Here is a 19,639-nt window from a genome sequence, read left to right as displayed (position 1 = left end):
GTTGCCTATTTTGAATAAGCTGGTACTCTTTAACAGATTCAACAGTATCGTTGCGATTTCGTTTAACTGGTTCAAGTGACTCTTCTCTACTGAGATTAGGGGAGAAAACACATTAAATAATCAAAGTTTACTGAGCGAAATTTTCACACTTTTGAAGTCTTCTTAACTATAAAGCGCTCTCATTGATACAAGTTAGCCAAGTACACTGACTAATAGAAGAGCAGTTAAATTAAAATTTTCATCGATTTCTTCAACGGTAAGCAATTTTTTTTCATCAACTTTCAGTATGCTCTTTTTCTGGCTTGAGATTAAAAAGAAAGCAATTTTCTCATAGTTCAAAAATTTGCATGAATTAAGTAATGCAACATCAAATTTGCTACAAGAGCATCTTCAAGTGCCAAATCTAGAAATTAGTTTATGCTTTTTGTAATAATCCTTACCCAATTGCAAATAAGTTTCAGCTGGTCTGCACTGATACTGGAATAACCTTTCAAAAGTGTCTCAAGTTATTTTTCTCCTGGAACGTTATTTCCTCCTCAGAAAGTCACTTCCCCATATTTCGCTAGTTTAGCCTTATGTTTCATTTGAAACAGGAAACCCGGTATTTCATATAGCTTTGATCCATTATGTTCTTGATCCGTCAAAAACGAATTACATAGGCCTTTGTGTAGCGAATGTTGCTTCTTTCAGCTCCTCTTGGCAAGCGTCTTATGGTAATACTTCATTACTTATTGAATGGACGTTATTATCCTTCTCAAAATACATTATTGTTCGTTTTTAATTCTTCAATATAACGCTGCACGTCTCTTCTAGCTACTGTTTTGGTTTGGTTTATTTGATTATAGCAAAGCACGCGCTAGTTATCTTCCTAAACGGAGGGATGCATTCTTTGAATGCGTTCTAAGGGAAGCTGGCTCGTATCCACGTTACACACGGGGAAAAAATGAAAATGCCCATGAAGGTAGCCAGTTCGCCTGGGGAATCAAAGTTCGGGTCGAACTACCAGTATCCAGCGACTTAACCGCTCGGCCGCTGGTGGGCCTTCTTTCAACTACCGTCCTACAGCAAAATATAATACACATATCACTAAGACTAAATCTTGGCTACCACGGTAGCGGGCCACGTTGCTCGCTTCTAGTTTTGACTATAATAAAGCAGAATAAACCGTTACTAATAAAATAATAATTTTGTTAAACTATAAATTAAACACAAAATCTTATAATTCAAAATTAATATGAATTTCAAATTGCTTTAGGTATTTTTGGTCAGGTAGGTGGCCCACTACTATAGTAATTTGAGAAGTAATGCATAGAAGTTGACTGCTCCTCAAAATTGCTAAAATACATTATTTGTGTTTTTAAAACATAATACTCAAAATATTAAGAATACAGTTAATTAGAAATATGACACTTCAGTATAAAATGATACATAATTTTTGAGAAAAAAAGCACTAAATATTTAGGGCATTTTATGCTAATTAATCAATTATTAGGATTTAAACCTTTAGTATAACTTCTCTTCTTCGTAGCCTTCACCAGGTTGCGGATTAGATGGAAGAATATTAAGTCGACAGTTTTGAATATTACATATATATATATATATATATATATATACCACGCAGATCTGCCCATTAGTATTCCGGCTTTATCATTTTGTTTGCCGACGTTAAAACGTCCCATTAAAGTTTTGAGCCACCTTAATTAAGCCAGTTTGTGTAATCTCCGCCTATAATACCTTTAATTTGAAATGTCAACTTTACTTTTTTCAAATACCCGCAAGTGATTTTTCCCTATGTGTAGCGTGTTAATACGAGCCAGTTTACCTTAGTAAGTCCTCTACATAGACATCCCTCCCTTCCGTATAGTGCCTAAGGTAGAACACCTAAATAATAATAAAAATAGGAGTGCAGATATGTTTGAAAATTTTTTTATGGCTTTCGATTATTCATTGCAATTTCCTTTTTATATAAAAGGGATGAAGCAAGTGTTAAAAGATTTAGTGGCCATGCTAAAAGGCATTGTTAACTAGATTGCGTAGAGCATATAAAGAAAAATTTTCTAAAAATGCTAAATTCTAAAATGCTTAGGATTCAAAGAACCGACAGTGCTTTAACCGAGCAGAAAAATGTGATTGTTTGTTGCATGAAAACAACTCTGAGATGCAGGAGTTTGAAGAAAAATATTATGCTGTTAAGTAACTTTCCCAAAGCACGTTAGTTAAATAATAAAACGCAGATGTAAAGCTTCCGCGATTAAATATTAATCCGTTTCAAGAAGATAATCAAGATTAGCTTTCATTTAAGGATTTATTTCTAGCATCGATGCATAATAAGGAATCACTAACTAAAATTCAAAAATTTTGTTACCTAAATTAATTTTGTTACTTAGTGAATTAAAGGTTTAACGCTTGAAGATGCAGCGAAATAAATTAAACACATTCCTGTTTCAGAAGATATGCCTATGAGGAAGTTTGGGCTAATTTGTATAAGCTATATGAAGATAAAAAGCGAACAGTCATATTGTTAGTAAAAACTTTCTTGGGTCAGCCTGTAGGGTTCCTCACTCTTTTTGGCTAAAATAAATGTCAAGGAACCTAGTGAACTATTAGCGAATTATCGCTGAGTTCAAATAACTAAATAGGTAGACTCAAGAAAGGTTAAAATACCCTCTATTTCATTAAACTAAGAATAACAGTTGGCCTCTTTCTAGGGCTTACAACGAAGTCTCCACCCGGGCTTGAACTCAAAATAACAACTAAATTATAGCTAAGAGACTTAGCCGAAGCTGACACAAGTATCTAACGTAATTAAAACTTTTAATAAAATATCAAAAGGCACGTAATATACGGCTGAGCATAACAACTTCAAGAGAGATTTAATCTGAAGACAATCACGCGCTACTCAGGATTCCTAGCTCTCTTTTCCTAGCTGAATCTCCCTTAAATCCTACTTCTAACTCATTCTGGTAGGGGAAAACATTGATAGGAAATGACTTTCAAACTAAAATAACTGTTATAAAATTAAAATGTACCATAGAAGCCATCCATTGTTCATGTCAAAAGCCAAGCTTATAAGCTCCCGCCTTCTTAGCGTGCTTTCGTGGTGTAGTGGTCTGCATGCTAGGCGCTTATTCAAGAGGTACGTGGTTCGATTCCCGGTGGCATATAAGCATTCTGTACCGCACTACACACATAGGAGACAATCCCTCCTCGTTATTGGATATAGCTTCCGATAATATTTCCTCTACGCTTAGGAACGCCTTGACTTTGCTTGGGCTCGTGGGTATACCTCCATACCGTTTGTTTACATTTTGATAGCAATACCAAAAAGATTATTACGTGCGTTGTATTTTTGTTGCTATGAGATTACGACACTGTAGTGTGGTAAATTTAATATAAAAAATGTAGTGTTTTTTTTTTCCTAGAGAGTAAAAGTATTATTTATTCTTGTGTTAACTCCGTAAATGTGTATTAAGTGCAGAGATTTTTAATAAATGTATTCTTAATTTAAAATCCTTCGTATTAAAGCTGTTCTGATTATTAATTCGTTATTTCATGTTCATTATATATTAATTCTCTGCAAGCTTAATACATAGCAAATTCACAATATTTATAAATCAATCTGAAAAAGTAAAATTTATTTTTGAAGTTAGACTAATATAGATTTACGGAGAAATAAAGACAGGTATTTAAAATTGAATAATATTACTTTATGAATATTTCTCATTTTTTAATGTGTAACATCTTTTATACCTTTGCATAAAGATAGTGGTTTTCAGAGAAGGAAATTTCTTTTCTTATACACCGTGTATTAAATTCAGCGACAATACTTTCATTTAAAGCAACAGAAAATTAGAATCTAAAGACATGGGCATTAACATGGTATTAACAAAAACATTCGCAAAGGGAAATATTTTCTGCTATGCGAAAGGAACAGAATGCAGCAAAATTGCAATAATAATAATATACTTACTGGCACACAATGCCTTTACAGTTGGATCGAGAACAACGTGTTTTGGTTTTTGCACTAAATTCATGAATTAAGCTATTTGTATAATCTAAGTGCTTAAGATTGCTTCTAATATTAACAGCATCTTTGAAAGATTTTATAATTTTATTATTCCATGAAACAAGAAGCCATCTGCATAAAGCTGCAGCAAAATTATTTTGTTCCAAAGAAAACAAACGATAATTTTCACGCTTCCGTGTCACTCATGCGTGCCATTCAACGAAAACAAAAGTGTACGAATCCTCCCTAAAGTTTATAGCGTCGAGAGAAAATGATGTTATTCAAAAGTATCTCCAATCACAAGTACAGAGTTTTCTCTATACGTGGGGCGTGGTACAGAATGCTTATATGCTTCCCGGTGAGGGCGTTGCTCATTTTTCATCTAGCCTGCTTCGAAAAAATCCTAATGTCTCTACAGTGGGGCCCGAACTAAAAGGACGGTGGATGATTATTCTCCACACCCAGGATTTGGCGAATGGGTCCCCTAAAAACCCCAGTCGACCTTTAAAATGGGGAGTATATAAGGTATTTCTCCCGCCTTCTTAGTGTGCCTTCGTGGTGTTGTGGTCTGCATGTTGGGCGCGTATTCCAGAAGTCCGTGGTTCGATTCCAGGCGACGGCGTTGCTCATTTATCACGACTCCTGCTTCCAATTAACCTAATGTCTCTACAAGCTTAAGGCAGGTGTCGAATGTTCCTGAGGAGGTAATTAGCGGTTTAGATTCTGTGCACGCAAACGTTTCAAAAAGAGATCTTTAGTTAATATGTCATGTTACTACAAAAGGCTGATTCCTAGAATCGCTGAACTAACACGAGGTTTGCTGCTAAGGATTTAGTATCCAGAAATGGTGGTACTAATAAAGGCATAGTCAAACTGTCCATGATTTCAAAATTTAATTCTGAGAAGAAATTTGTAATTGAAGCTCATTTATTAAATAAGTTAACCTACCACCTTTCATCGAGCAATAATGAACTTAACGCTGTACTGTTCATAGATTCTGTTACGTTAGCTGATCCTGAGTTTGATAAGAGAGAGCAAATTGACATTATTGTTGTTAATGATTATTTTTTTTCACTTTTACTGCCAGTCATAATTAAAGATTCAGTAACAGCTTAAAACACGTACTTTGGAAGGATTCTCTTAGGATATTGAAAAATCAGTTTCTGGTAATCAAGCGGCAGTTGCATTACATAGCTTTCATGCTGAGCTAAACATTGATGAAACTCCGAAACGGTTTTCGGAACTGAAGAATTGCCTCGAAGGGTTACTAGGTTAACAAATGAAAAGGAACATTGTAAAAGGCATATTTAAGATAATTAGCAGCTCAGTTCTGACGGTAGATTCGCCCTCAGGCTTCCATTTCAAGATTTCACTGAAAAACTAGGGTTCACAAGAGAGGCGACAGTTTCACGTTTATTTGGCATGGAACCCAAATTCAGACAAATGCTAATTTGGAAAATGATTATAAGAAATTTATGGCCGAATATGAAGAGCTTGGTCACATGATATAACTTCCATACCTAAATGTTACCTTCCATACCATTCTGTGTTTAAGCCGGGTAAGCGTTACGACAAAATTGCGTGTGGTGTTCGATGCTTCGTATAGCTTTATTAACGGAAGGTCCCCAAATTCCATATTATGTCTATGTTCAACTATCCAGTGTGACATAGCGTGGGTGTTAACAAGTTTCATAACGTACGCTGTAACATTTACTGCTGATATTGCCAAACTGTATCGGTAAATCCTTGTATATCGTGTGTTACCGGAAGAGGATAACAACTCCCAAAGAGTTGTATGGCGAAATAGCTTGGAAGACAAAGTACGAAAGTATCAATTAAACACGGTTAACACACGGTATTGTTCCTTCTTCATTTCTGGCAACGAGATGTTCGAAACAAATCGCCATGAAATATGAAAATAACTCTCCGAATGTCTCAGAGATAATAATAAAGAATTTTTACATGGATGACCTTCTGTCTGCTTCTAAATGTGCTGAAGAGTGTTTTGATATTTGCGAGCAGTTACCTGAAGCATTAGAAGCTAGAGGTCTAAAATTAAGGAAGTGGCGAACCAATTACCTTTCTTTAAGCCAATATTTATTGAACCGAGATATTGGTTCATCTGATCTGGAACTTATACCTAATGAATGTATTAAGGTCTTGGGGTTATACTGGGATTCAGTGTTAGGTGCTTTTATATTTAAGACTTCCTTAGCCGTCGAAGAAAGCCTTACAAAGCACAAAATATTACCACAGTCAGCGGAGACCTTTTGCCCTCTTGCATTGATGGATTCACTTTCAGAGAAAGTTCCTAGCTGTTGAGTCTGTCAAAATTCCTCGGTATATCCATGCAGAGAAAATGCTATTGCACGCATTCTGTGATGCTTCAGAACTCGCGTGCGCAATAGTCATTTATTCAACGGCAAGAACTTGAAGGCAAATATAAAGTAAATATTCTAGCCGCAAAGACTAAGGTTGCTCCTATTAAGCTCTTATATGTTTCTAGATTGGAGCTGAGTGCAGCTCATTTACTAACAAAGATTGTTAGTTCAATAAGGTATATTTTGAGAAAATATAATTTTGAAATCTTCGCATGGATAGATTCTAAGGTGTACTAGAATGGGTATCATCCCCTCCTTGTAGATGGAAAATTTTCATCGCTAACTGGACTTCGAAAATCTCGGAAGTTTTGCCGAGATTTCATCAGAATTGTGTTTCTCAAGAATTTAATCTGGCAGATTTGGCTTCTGCGGGAGATTTTTCAAAGGAACTTGTAATAAATCGACTGAGGTGGCAGAGCCCTAGTTGGTTGAAAGAAGCCTCTACGGTTTGGCTAAGTTCTGAATTACCCAACCTCAGGGAGGATCAAGGCAAGGTCCACTAGCGGTACATCGTTAAAATCGCTGAACACTGGTAGTTCCGACCTGGGTTCGAATCCAGATGAACGGATTGACTGCATGGGCCTTTTTCGTAGTTTTCCCGATGTGTAAACATGTTTATCAGCCAATTTCTCAGAATGTCCTCCACGAAGGCATCTTTCCCCTTAGGCAGATAGCCCTAGTGTGCTTTGCCACAATAAACTAAACCAAACAAAACAAAAACAGGGAGGATCTAGATGCGTTGACTAAAGAAAATAGTAATAGTATATTTTCATTTCATGCTAGTTTGAAAAACGAAACTTAATGTATTCTTTTAAATAATTTATCTTCCTTATCAGAAATTGCTCGAATTCTATGCTGTTTTAAAAGACTTATTAAAAGTGTCAGCTTACAAAATCGTTTGCCAAGTTGTAAGCCTTTGAGGGAAATTCTGCCTATAACTGCTTTAGAACACAAAGAAACAATTAAAATTATTGGATTATTAGAGAAAAGAAGCTCATTAAAAGTGTTATAGCAAAATGCTAAGTTTGTATTAGATATAAAGTAAATGCTGCTGCTGAAATAATGGGCTACTTGCCAAAAGCTTGAGTACAATTAGACCATTTTTCAAATGTGATATCGACTATGTGAGACCAATAACTTTGTAATTTAGCAAATGGTGCATAGACTACTAAGCGTTAAGTGGCATTATTCATGTGTATTGCAACAAAAGCTGTTCACTTAAAACAAGCTGTATCAGATATAACTTCAAATTCTTTTATTGCTCCACTGAAGAAGTTTACTGCGCATTGAGGTGTACGGCAACATATTTTCAGTGAGAATGGGACTAATTTTACTGAAGCGAAGAGAAAATTGCTCGAGATAGAATTGGCTTTAAGGAGTTTAATTAAGTCAGAAGAATTCAATGTGTTTTAGGCCACTTTTTCTATTCAATGGCATATGATTCGTCCTGCTTCTCCACAGTTTGTTAATATATGGGAAATCGGAATCTGTAAAGTTTCATTTCAGAAGAGGGATAGGAAAGGCTGTGCTGACATTTGGCTACTTTGCTTGCAGCACTTAAATTTTAAGACTCTAATTCCCATTACTTCAGATATATCAAGTTCAGACGTACTAACGCCTTCTAATTTCCTTGGAGAAGAAACTATTACAGACGTTCCAGAATGTAGCTGTACCAGTTTTCAAGATCTTCGTTCTAGGTGAAATCTGCTGCAAAAAATAAAGCAAGGATTCTGGAAGAGATGGCTCAGTGAATACCATCATACCTTAAAGTCTAAATCAAAATGGATAAGGGATTGGCCGAATATTGAAGTTGGTGATATCATTCCGTTAAAAGGTGAAACTTCTTCGGCTACATAGCCATTGGGAAAAGAAGTTGGAGGTATATCCAGAAGTAGGTGGATTTGTCTCTATGGCTAAAGTTTGGACTTTTCACGTCATATTCCAGCACTCCGTAAACAAGTCAATTCTTTTGCCTAAGTATCAAGAATTCCATTATTGAAGGGGGGAGTGATGGTGGAGGGCCACATGGGAGTTGTTCCTGAGTACCTCCTGGGAGTTGATTTTGAGGGTAGAGTGCCGCCTGGGAGCTATGTTACTGAGTTTCGTTCCCTGGATAATTTTATTTCTAAATTCAAGCATACAAACATTTCCTTAATTAAAAAAAAATAAGTAAGTGAATAAATCAATTCGAAAGATGACTCATTTAATTCTTATTTCTTTTATGAGAATTTCTTAATTTGAAATATTCCGTACATTATCACGATGCCGTTTTGATATGGGAATTTTCCTGAGATAAACAGCAGCTGATAGTAGAGTTTAGAAAGTATTAGTATTACAGTAAATATAGAAAGCGTAACAAAAACTAATCGATTAAATATTTTCTCTTCGAATGATTAATACTATCAAGAAGTAGTCAAACATATCTTTCTTTAGATGTTAAAATTAGTTCTAACCCTGGAGAGAGTTATGAATATTTTTAGTTATATAGAGAATTTTTAATGGTGTTGAGCTTATTATATATATAATTAAGTTGAAAAATTCGCTGTTGATAATATCAGATAAGAATAACATTTATTTTATCGCTTAAATTGGATATTTTGAGTTACGAGGAAGTTTAGACAAAACTTTTCTGAAAGGAAACTTACTTGATATGTTTCACCCACAGCCTTGTCTATAGGTCTAGCAGTCGTCAGATTTCCTGATGTATTATCGATTACAAAATATTTGTAATCTAAAGCGTTCGGAAGATTGTATTCCACCTTCTTTCTAGGTCGATCTGGATCGTAAGCATGAACTGTTGTAACATGAACTCCAGCCGGCGCACCAGCATAAATACGAGGCTGATGCATTAAGGGCCTGAACACCAGTTTACCTGAAGGAAAAAGATTTAAAAACAGCTTGACATTTCTGAAAGAATGAAATCATGTTTGTAAAACATGTACGTAAAGCTTCACATTTGTAAAGCCTTATCTTCTTAAAATATCATGTAATTAGCATGTGACTACTTTTAGATTTAGAGAGCACACTAGGAAAGAGTTATGGGATTTGGAAAATGAAACGAAAATATTTGACATACATACCATTCCCGAAATTTAAGCCAGCGTGATGCACTTTCTATTAGAAACCCTGAAAGATTTCAGTTTCTCAACAGCAGCACAGTACGAAATTTGAATTTTCAGTGGACTTAGAGTTAATGATTTCAAACATGGAGACCAATAAAACATAAATGGGAGATGCACCCATGGCTTAATTAAGAGCTTCAGATGCCCTGAGGTGTTAACAGATTTTTAGCATCACACATTTACGGCATAAGGTCTATTATTCAAATTAGCCTTATTCAAACATTATACTTTCAAAATCGAACCTCAAATTAGGGTTATTAGATAAGGTTTGATATGATTTAAGTAGTTAAACTGGTGAATATGAAGGTTATCGGCAATAAGTATTGTGATAATGAATATCAGTAAAGCAAAATGAAAACTAAGTCGATTATGATGAAAATGAAAACTAAGTCGGGTTGTTAATTGTCGTTGTAAATGAGTTCGGATATAAAATTTTAAATGATGATGAGTTCATATAGTCCATTCAAAATGAAAAAAAAAAAAAATCAGTAAAATTAAAATGATTATTACGATAGTGATTCAGGAGCATCGATTGGAAAGTGAAAACATCTTTGATCTAGCTCCGAAAAGAAATTTTATTTTTAAACATCTTATTAATACTTGAAAATTGTATTACAAACTGCGTATTTTTTAGTAATATCATCAAAACAAATCTTATATAACGCATCTGCTTCTGCAGTTGGAACAGACAAAAGGCGTACAACTTGCCTCGTGGTATGGGGCTATTCTATCCGTATTTTTAATGTACTTTGAGAAAATGCCCATTCAGCTAAGTAATTTGTGATTATTAGTGTTAAAGCTATGCGAATACTATTATCTAAATTTGGGAAAGTAGTTTTAATGCAATCATCTATAATTAACTTACATATTCCCTCCTACAATTATCTCATATACAAGTATCTTGTGGCTTCACTATGACTGAAATTATGACGCCCACAGGATCATCCGCAGTTAATAAGTACAATTATAATCAGTCATAGACCTTTAAGGAACTAGCTTTGAATAGCGCAATATAGTAGTTCTATTAACAATACTTCGTTTTAATGGACACTAAGTTAATGTATAGTTCTTGAAAGTAAGAGATCAATTTACTCCCGTTTAGAGGACACTTCCTGATAACGGACAAAAACCTTGTTACTGTGAGTGTTCACTAACGTTCGACTATATATGCGACTTTTTCAGTGCAGTTTAAGAATACAAATAACGATTTCTTGAAAGTTTAGCATTTAAAAACCTGAAAATAAGTGAAAAATATTCCTTCATTTACTGCATTTGAAATGCCCTATTAGCATCAAATTTAACTTATATTATTATATACAGCCACCCAGATCGGAAAGTGATTAGTGACTCTGACTGCTGCACAGAAGGATTCGGGTTAGAATCCTGGAAAAGGCATGGATGTAATTTGTCCGTCCTTTTATTAGTAGGCAACGGGGGCTCACCTGTTAGGTCCTTTCATAATTAAGTGACCACCGCTTCTGCTCTTAGTAGTGTCCAATGCCTATAAACGGCTAGGGATCGCCATTTGAAAAAAAAAAGTGTTATTATGTACATGTAGCATCCTAACAGAAATAGCCGCTGAAAAATAAAGGTAATGAATGACAGAATGCAAATTGTTTCCTTTCTGTTTCCGTATGTAGAATTTACATTTGAAAAAATAGAAAGGGAAGAAAGTCTGTAGTAATGAAATTAGCTCAGCATCTTATCATCAACATTATACAAGATGAAATACAACTCTTTCTTATGCTTTTATGTATAATAGTGAGGGCTCCTCCCTTTTATCTATTAACCCTCTGAGGGGTTCGGGTTTTTGGATCTGTTATGAAGACCTGTATTTAAAGAACCTTTATTAACCAAATTTGTATATTTACTTACTTTAGACTCTATTTTCATAAACTTGATAAGATAATAACATGACATTTATATTATTTAAGGAAATAAGCAGGTAAAATATCGTAAATTATAAGCTAATATATACCAAGTGAAAAAAACTCTCATGACTAGATAAAGGCGGCCATGGGGCTCAGAGGGTTTCAACTAAGTGTTGAGGAGCCTAGCGAACTACTAAGCGAATAATCGCTTAATTCTGAGAACAGAAATGTAAATTCAAGAAGAGTTAATTACCCTTTATTGCTCAAAATAAAGATTAACAGATGGCCTCTTTCTCAGGACGTACAACAAACCTCCACTTGGGCTTAAACTCAAAAATGTAAGAAATAAGACCTTAACTAATGACTAACTAAAGAGATTTAGCCGAAGCTACTAACACAAATTATAAGCTAGTTAGCCCGTAATATTAAATTAGCTAGCGAAGCTATCAAAGGCATGTAATACGTCCGAGCATAGCTATAGTTAGAAAGACGTAACCAAAAGACAAACGCCTTATCATTTAACGCGATTCTAAAAACTGATTCTGGTAAGGAATTGTAAGCTGAAACTAGAACAGATAGGAAAGGTTAATAAACTTAAAATAACTGTTATAAACTTAGGATACACCTTACATCATCATCAGTATTATGTTACTTTAAAATTAATTTTTAGAATCATAAACATATGTTAAGTGTATAATATAAATCAATATATTACATACTTTACTGTATAAATTAATATGATAATAAATAAAAAGCGACTTCATGCTCTATAATATTATAATAAATAAAATGTGACTTATTTCATGTTCTATAATATTAAAAATATTATAATTCCAGTTTAATTATTAGTAATATAATTAAACTTGAATATAATACTGCTATTTTAGTTGTAGTCGTCCTCATGTCCCTAGTCTTTGAATTTCAATACCCGATTAATGAATTTTTAAACTTACTTGCTGCATAATTTCTTATACATGTATAGTTTGTGTAATTACTGAAAGTACTGATTATCATAAACACCATTTGCCGAGTTTTCGATTTCTCATTGAAATGGAAAAAGTACTTTTTGGTGGCTTTTGTAAAATAAAAAAGTCTGCAATTTTAAGATATTTTCTCTCCCTGGTGAAATTTTCAACAATGTACCTCCAAACGTAATACATAGAGAGATAATGTCCGATAAAAGCCCGACGCACGAGAGCCAAGTAGTTAAATTACTGAATACTATGAGAAAGGGCGCAGCTAATTTTCGTGTTTTCCCTAACCCATAAAAATTCTTATGCTACCTTTATTTTTGCAACCGTTGGTAAAAGGCATACATTTCCAGATACATGAATGCTTTAAATAAAGTTAATATTTATGTTTTGGTATTTTTTAAATTAAAAAATCGATTTTGTAAAAATTACGAAATCTAATTTTTTATGCGATTTATTCACATTATGCTCGGGGAAATGCTCAGGTTAGGTTGAATTATTTGACTATGGTAAAGCACACGAAGGCGATCTGCTTAAGAGGGGGTATGCCTTCGTGAAGGACTTTCTATAGTAAAGTGGCTCTTATTTACAATACACATGGAGAAAAGACGAAACCCAACCATGCAGCCAGTCCGTACGTCTGGATTCGAAGCTGGGATTAGTTATCAGTATTCAACAACGGTAACCGGTCAATAACTGGTGGTGCCCTGTGAAATCCTCAAAAACGCCCATGTAGCCAGCTGATTTGTTGGGATGTGAAGCTAAATCCAACTAATAGTCTTCGTAAGATTAGTTTATAAGACACTGAGTGCGGTTTTATTCACTTTTCCAGTGACAAACAAGTAAATAATGTTTTCGGGTACGGAGACAGCACAAGGCAATACAGAATGAGTATAAACTGCATATACAGCTTTATTAACATATTTTTGTAAATAAATCTTTCAGAATGCTTCTGAAAGAAATTTAACATTTCCATGAAATTCAGCAAATTAATATAGCAAACAATAAATTAACTATTTTTTCTCTTCAAAATTGAAAATATGTACACAGAAGTGTCACAAATGATTTTGTTTGGTGATATGTAATACTCATCTAAAATGAAGATTTGTCTCGAAAATTGAAAAGTACCAAAGCCCGGCTTAATTCTGAACTGAATATAAGCATATGTATTACTAAAACAATTTTTTATTATAAGTAGAAAAGTTAAAAGAATTGAATGACTTGCGTATTGTTGCGGTATAATAGCTTAACATCATACCATAACTTCAGAAAAATAATATTAAGAGATAATCTTACATTAATAGACAGCTTAAAAGTATCTAACATGAAGAATGATGGTTAAAGTGATATTTTGAAGTTTAGGAAACTGCAATTGCCTGCAAATTTCATTCAGAACATAAGAAAAAAAAATTCCTTTCAGTTTTAATCATCCACCTGTAATCACTATTATTGCTCCATTACGTTATTTTAGGTAAAATGATCTTAAAAAATTATTTAAAAATTAAGCATCACACCTGGAGGAAAAATTGAAGTGGCAGACGGTTTTTTTCAAATAATAAGTTACACAAAAACGTAATTTAAAATACGATGTGTTAAGACAAAAATGTAAAGTAAAATGCACTTTATAAGGCATTTCTCCCGCCTTCTTAGTATGCCTTCGTGGTGTGGCGGTCAGCTCGCTCGGCGCGTATTCGAGAGGTCCATGGTTCGAGTCCCGGCCAGGGCACTGCTCATTTTTCATCTCTCCTGCTTCGAAAAAAAAAAAAAAACTTAATGTCTTTTCAGTGGCGCCCAAACTAAAAAAAGATGATGAATAATGATTCTTCACCACTAGGATTTGGCGAATGGTTCCCTGAACCTGAATTCAATTCTTCGCCCTTTAAAAGGGGCTGTATATAAGGTATTTCTCCCGCATTCCTAGAATGCTTTCTTGGTGTAGTGGTCAGCACGCTCAACGCGAGGTCCGTGGTTCGAGTCCCGGCGAGGGCATTGCTCGTTTTTCATCTCTCCTGCTTCGGAAGAAACCTAATGTCTCTACAACTTTAGATACAGGAGACACTCTGATTAAGAAATTACACGGAGATCCAGAATTTGGACTAATTTATGCATATTTAAAAGATTAAAAAAAGCCTGAAAGATTAGACGAAATAATGACATTTTATTTTATCGTAAAACCGTCAAAGAAAATCTAAAATTAAGACCGGTCATGCTAGCCGTTTTGAGACGAGAATTTTTTCGAGAGTTACATACATGCCAGAAGTATAACTGCATAAATTTTCTCTTCGGCTTGCCGCTTAAATGGTATAAGATATGGCTTTCCAAATGAAATTCTAGTTGTTAGGTCCTCAACCTAGAAGTCAGATTAATAAAGCATGTTAACTATTAGTAATCATTGATTTTTTTCTAAGTGGTGTGAATTAATAACATTGAGTCATATAGCAGCTAATATAGCAGCAAACGCATTTTTGAAAAATTGTATTTTAAATTATTCGGTTAAACATAAATAATTTACGCAAATAGACCACAGTTTTTTAGTAACATCTTTGGAAAGCTTACCTCAGTCAAATACCGCTGATCACGTAAATAGAAATATAGTGCAGATAATTCGTTGCTGTGGTGAAAAAAGGATTATAGAAGATGGGAACTTCAAACTGAAGAACTAGTGTACGCACTAGGCTTACATAAGCATGAAGTAACAGATAAAATGCTAGCAGAGTTGTTTTAGGGCATAAAAATAATGACACCCTTAGATAAATTATTTTTCACACAGGAAAGAAAATTAGTTTCAGCAGAGAAATATTCATGTTTTCAGCAGAGAAATAGTCAAAGTTAATTGACGAGGAATGTCGGAAAAAGTTAGAGGAAGGTAAAAATTGTATAACGATTAAAGAAAGGAGATGGATATAAAAATCCAGAACAAAATAACTATAGTAAATCACATCCTTTTATTTGTAGAGAAAGGTGACATAAGCAAATTTCCCCCTAAATTTGTGCGGCCATAAGGTTTACAAAAGCAATGTAATTTCCAAAAAATGTAGACCAAAGAAAATGGTTTACAACAGAAGTGATATGCCTTTGTTGAAAGAAATGGTAGTTGTTGTTGCTGTTGCTAATACTCACTTGTCTTACTTATAATTAGCCCAAGCCCACGAAATTCCTCCTGGTAAGGAATGCAAGTTTACGCCTGTCAATGACAACTTGAGCACCTTACAGGTGACAATACGATTTAGCTCAGTTCCACCCCCAATTTTGATGGAGACCCCCCCGGGGTGACGGGTCCGAGGGTCTCTCTCCCCTCTTCGTCTACCAAAAACCTCTCGAGAGGGCTTTCGCTCGGCGTACATCTAGAGTGCACCATGCCGCACGGACATTATACATTTACAAGCATCCATGCCTTCTCCGGGATTCGAACACGGGCCCTTGGGCAAGGCAGTCAGCGACTCTAAACACTACACCGGTTGTTCGGCAGAGAAATGGTAATTCACTCAGAGACCGCCTAGAAGGTACGCAAATGTAGTAGATAGGAGTACGGAAGACTGTTTCGTAAGCAGATTGAGAAAGAGTGTATGGGTAGAAAATTGGAATGAGGAAGGTATGCAGCAAGGGCTCAGCGAACAAGTTCCAGTGTCAGAAAGATGGAAGCAAATAAGAATACAGTTTAAAGTAGAAGAAAAAGGTCAGGGACCTAAAAGGTAGCAGACCTAAAGGACAAAAAAGGTAGCGGCAACAAATAGCAGAAAAGTAAGAAAAGTAAAGAAAAGGAGCAGGCCAAGTGCAAGACCTGATGCAAGTGCTAAAGTACAAATGCGTGATGGGCAGAAATAAGACGCAGAATAACCTACAGCGAAGAAGGTCTACAGACGAGCAGAAATTTACAAAAGAAAGGCCAAAGAAAATACAGAGAGCCCCAAATTTCAGCGGGAACTAGACGCAGAAGAACGGAAGCAGAGGAGAGTAAAGAAAGTATACAAAGCAGCACGAAATCAGAAGAGAAAGCCCGAAAAACACCAAGAAAGTGTCCGGATTTCTCATCGCCGTATAAATATAAGCCTCATCTCCGTTTTCCGAAACAATGAAGAATCTACGTAGACAAGGAAGAACTGCTAAAGCGTCGACAAGCTGAATAGTGCAACAGCCGCCGCAGAAAGGAGATTTGTTTACGGCTAGATGACTGCACCAGTAATCGGAACAAGGAGATAAATAGGAAGCGGACGGAGTCAACGGAAACAGAATTTCGGAACTGATGTGAACCAAAATGAGGTGACCGGAAAAATGCCCACAGGAAAAAAGCCCACAGGAAAAATGCTCACAAGTATAAAAGCTCACAGGAAAAAAGCCCACAAGGAAATATGCCTACATAGAAAAAAGCTCACATGGAAAAATGGTTACTTAGTAATATGCTCACACGGAAAAAAGCTCACATGAAATATGTTCATATGGACAAATGCTCACATTAACCTTTTTCAGAGGAGATAAATAAAAGCATGAAAACTGTAGTAAAATTTTGCATGTACTGTAATATTTTATACCACTGCCCCTGTACGACATTTTTTCCTGTAACTGATAATTAATTTTTGTTTCTTTACTCTATTTTTGCATACTTTTGATGTGTATCTATATAAATTGATGTTTGAAGGCAGTTATTTAAGTTTTGAGCCAAAAAAGTTGTAAAATTTCTGCAGAAATTAAAATTTTAGAAATAAAATTAACATTTTTAGGCACTTTGATGATGCCTCTCAGTTGAACATTATGAAGCAGCCTTCGAAAAATCTCATAAAACCACAAATTGTTGCGAAGGCTCTCATAACGCACTAAATTCATTATTTAATTGTAGCCATCCCAGTATGTGGTTTTTATTTGACGGACTAAAAAAAAAATTTAGCCTCTCAACGTTTATTATTAGCTAATGTAAATACAGGATGTACTGAAGTAAAAAAAAGAAAACATAAAATACTTACATTTGGTAATCGTGAATCATGTAAGAAACTATGATGAAATCGATTATAAAATTAAATATTTTAAATAATTTAAATAAAATAATCATTCTAAATTCTCATTCATTATTCATTATTCTTCTAAATCTTTACATTAAAAAATGTGTAACTTATATTTTTATTTTTTATTTCTTTAACAATTAAAATTATAATAATTTTTTGCTGTATAATTCTGCTTCATGTTTACTTCCTTTCTCCTCTCCTTTTAATTCAAAACGGCCCATTTGTTAATCTTATGTAGCAACTGAATCTACACATAAGTTATAAAGTTTTTTAAATATATACCATAGATGTTTTGGTGGCTTAAATAATTTTTCTTTAGAAAATTCAAGTAGGTGTACGATGTTCAAATCGATTAATTATTGATTCATAAATGTAGGGATATTTCTATGTAAATTATTTATCAGTGCGCTTATTTCCCTGTGAGCATTTTTCCATGTGAGCTTTTTTCTATGTGGGCATATTTCTATGTGGGCTTTTTTCCTGTGAGCATTTTTCTGTGAGCATTATTCCTGTGGGCATTTTCCTAGAACCGAAAAATAAATGACTAACTGGAACGGACGACAAGCAGCGGACAAGAAAAAAGCTAATTTTCCTGTACTATTTCATATTGAAATATTATTCCGAAATTAAGGTGATATAACACAAGGTGTGTTTAAAAAATTCTAAGGAAGTGCAAATGGCTTGAATAAATGGTAGTACACTGGCTTCCAAAAGTTGAACACGTCACGGCAAAATCAGCAAAAATGGAAATATCAGGCTTTGATTAACACCAAATTAGACGTAAAGGTAACAAATGTGTTTATGCATGAAAAAATAAACATTATGTTCAATGACGAAAACAATATTTCATTTTTTTAAGGAATATGCACATATGGGTCATTAACAAAGTGCTGTTTAAAGCTAAAACAAACAATATTTACATTAATAATTTATATGATCACCGCCTTTTACACAAAATTTATAGCGATTGCTCATTTTTTCAATTAGGGGATCAAGCAGTGCAGATATTAGCAATGGCTACTCTTCATTAGGAAAGTTTCCGAATGTCTGAGACTGCGTGGACAAAATAAACATGAAGAGACAGGACGCTACCTTAATGATTTTCAGCGGGATTAGGATTGAAGAAATACGGCAGTCATTCCATACGAGAAATGCTCTCACTCTTCCGGCACTTGTTAACGATGTTGGCTTTATGGAGAACAGGGCAAACTGCTGCAGTGTAGAATCTTACAATGAAATGTAAGACTGTATCCCGATACCGAGCAGCCATCACAGAGAACCGTCTTCAGAGAGGTGCAGCTGGGTGTGATATCCCATTGAAATTCTAGCCCTCACCATAGAATCTCTGAATGCGTGATGTTAGATCACGTTCTGGATCTGATTCCGTGTACCTCTTTCTCTTCAAACCCTTACAAGCTTATCGTCTAAGTCCACGGCAAATCTAGACTCGTACAAGAACAGGACGTTGCCCCAGTCTTAGATAGGCCAATTTAAATGCAGAAATCGCATAATTCATTGATGGATTAAGTTGTAAGCATTATTAAAAAGTTTCATAGAAGTTCTGTTAATAACAATACTTACAAAATGCCATAAAATTATTAGTATTGTAATTCTTTGAAGGGAGTGTACGCGCTACTACCAAATATTTGTCTTCCACTAAGAGTCCATTTGAGAGGGGCAAGTTTAAATTGGCCAGTTTTAGATAGGCCAATTAGTTTTAGATAGGCCAACACGCGTAGCAGGGCAGCTAGAAGGCTCTCTCTGTCTTGGCTAGAAGCCACTTCTTAAATACCTTTTACAGTTTGCAAACTCATTAGCATAAAAATCCTACTCGAGCTTATTCTGGCCGGAAATGGAAAATAAGAGAGGATAGCAAAGTTTAAAATAAAATAAACGTTATTAAAACATAAAATCCTTATAAGTTCTTTAAAAAATATACAGTATTGCCATTTATTGGAAGACGATTAATTAAATATTTTATTATTCTCACATGAACAAATAAAAACAATTTAAATTTTTACCTAAGCTATGATAAATGGACATTTTGGAATTCTAAGTTAAAAAAATATATTAGTTTAAAAAGTATTAACTATTTATGCAATTGTTTCTCAAGCTTTTTTGCTCCATGCATCCTTTTTCACTATTTCTAGACGATTGTCCCTCCTCCTTTCCAAAACTCAAACAATAAATGCACATTTATTTAAATTTAGATTATTTTTAACTTGTTTTATAAGTTAAAGAAGAAAAAGTATTGAAAATGTTCATAAATACCAAAATATGAATGAAAGTAG

General features: G+C 34.6%; 1 protein-coding gene across 3 annotated transcripts in view; it reads right to left on the bottom strand.

Moving 5' to 3' along the window:
• The window catches only part of LOC118183217 (uncharacterized), a 199,147-nt gene that overhangs the window by 115,816 nt on the left and 63,692 nt on the right, over nt 1-19,639 (bottom strand). For all 3 annotated transcript variants that reach the window (XM_085809965.1, XM_085809963.1, XM_085809964.1), the window contains exon 2: nt 9,033-9,259. In XM_085809965.1, coding sequence (XP_085666091.1) covers nt 9,033-9,259 — 227 coding nt within the window. The remainder of the gene's footprint in view (nt 1-9,032; nt 9,260-19,639) is intronic.

This window comes from Stegodyphus dumicola, chromosome X2, assembly GCF_044657685.1.
Source record: "Stegodyphus dumicola isolate Sdum_Otavi_A_Nest chromosome X2, ASM4465768v1".
NCBI classification, from domain to species: domain Eukaryota; kingdom Metazoa; phylum Arthropoda; class Arachnida; order Araneae; family Eresidae; genus Stegodyphus; species Stegodyphus dumicola.
This window is presented reverse-complemented; position numbering and strand designations above follow the sequence as displayed.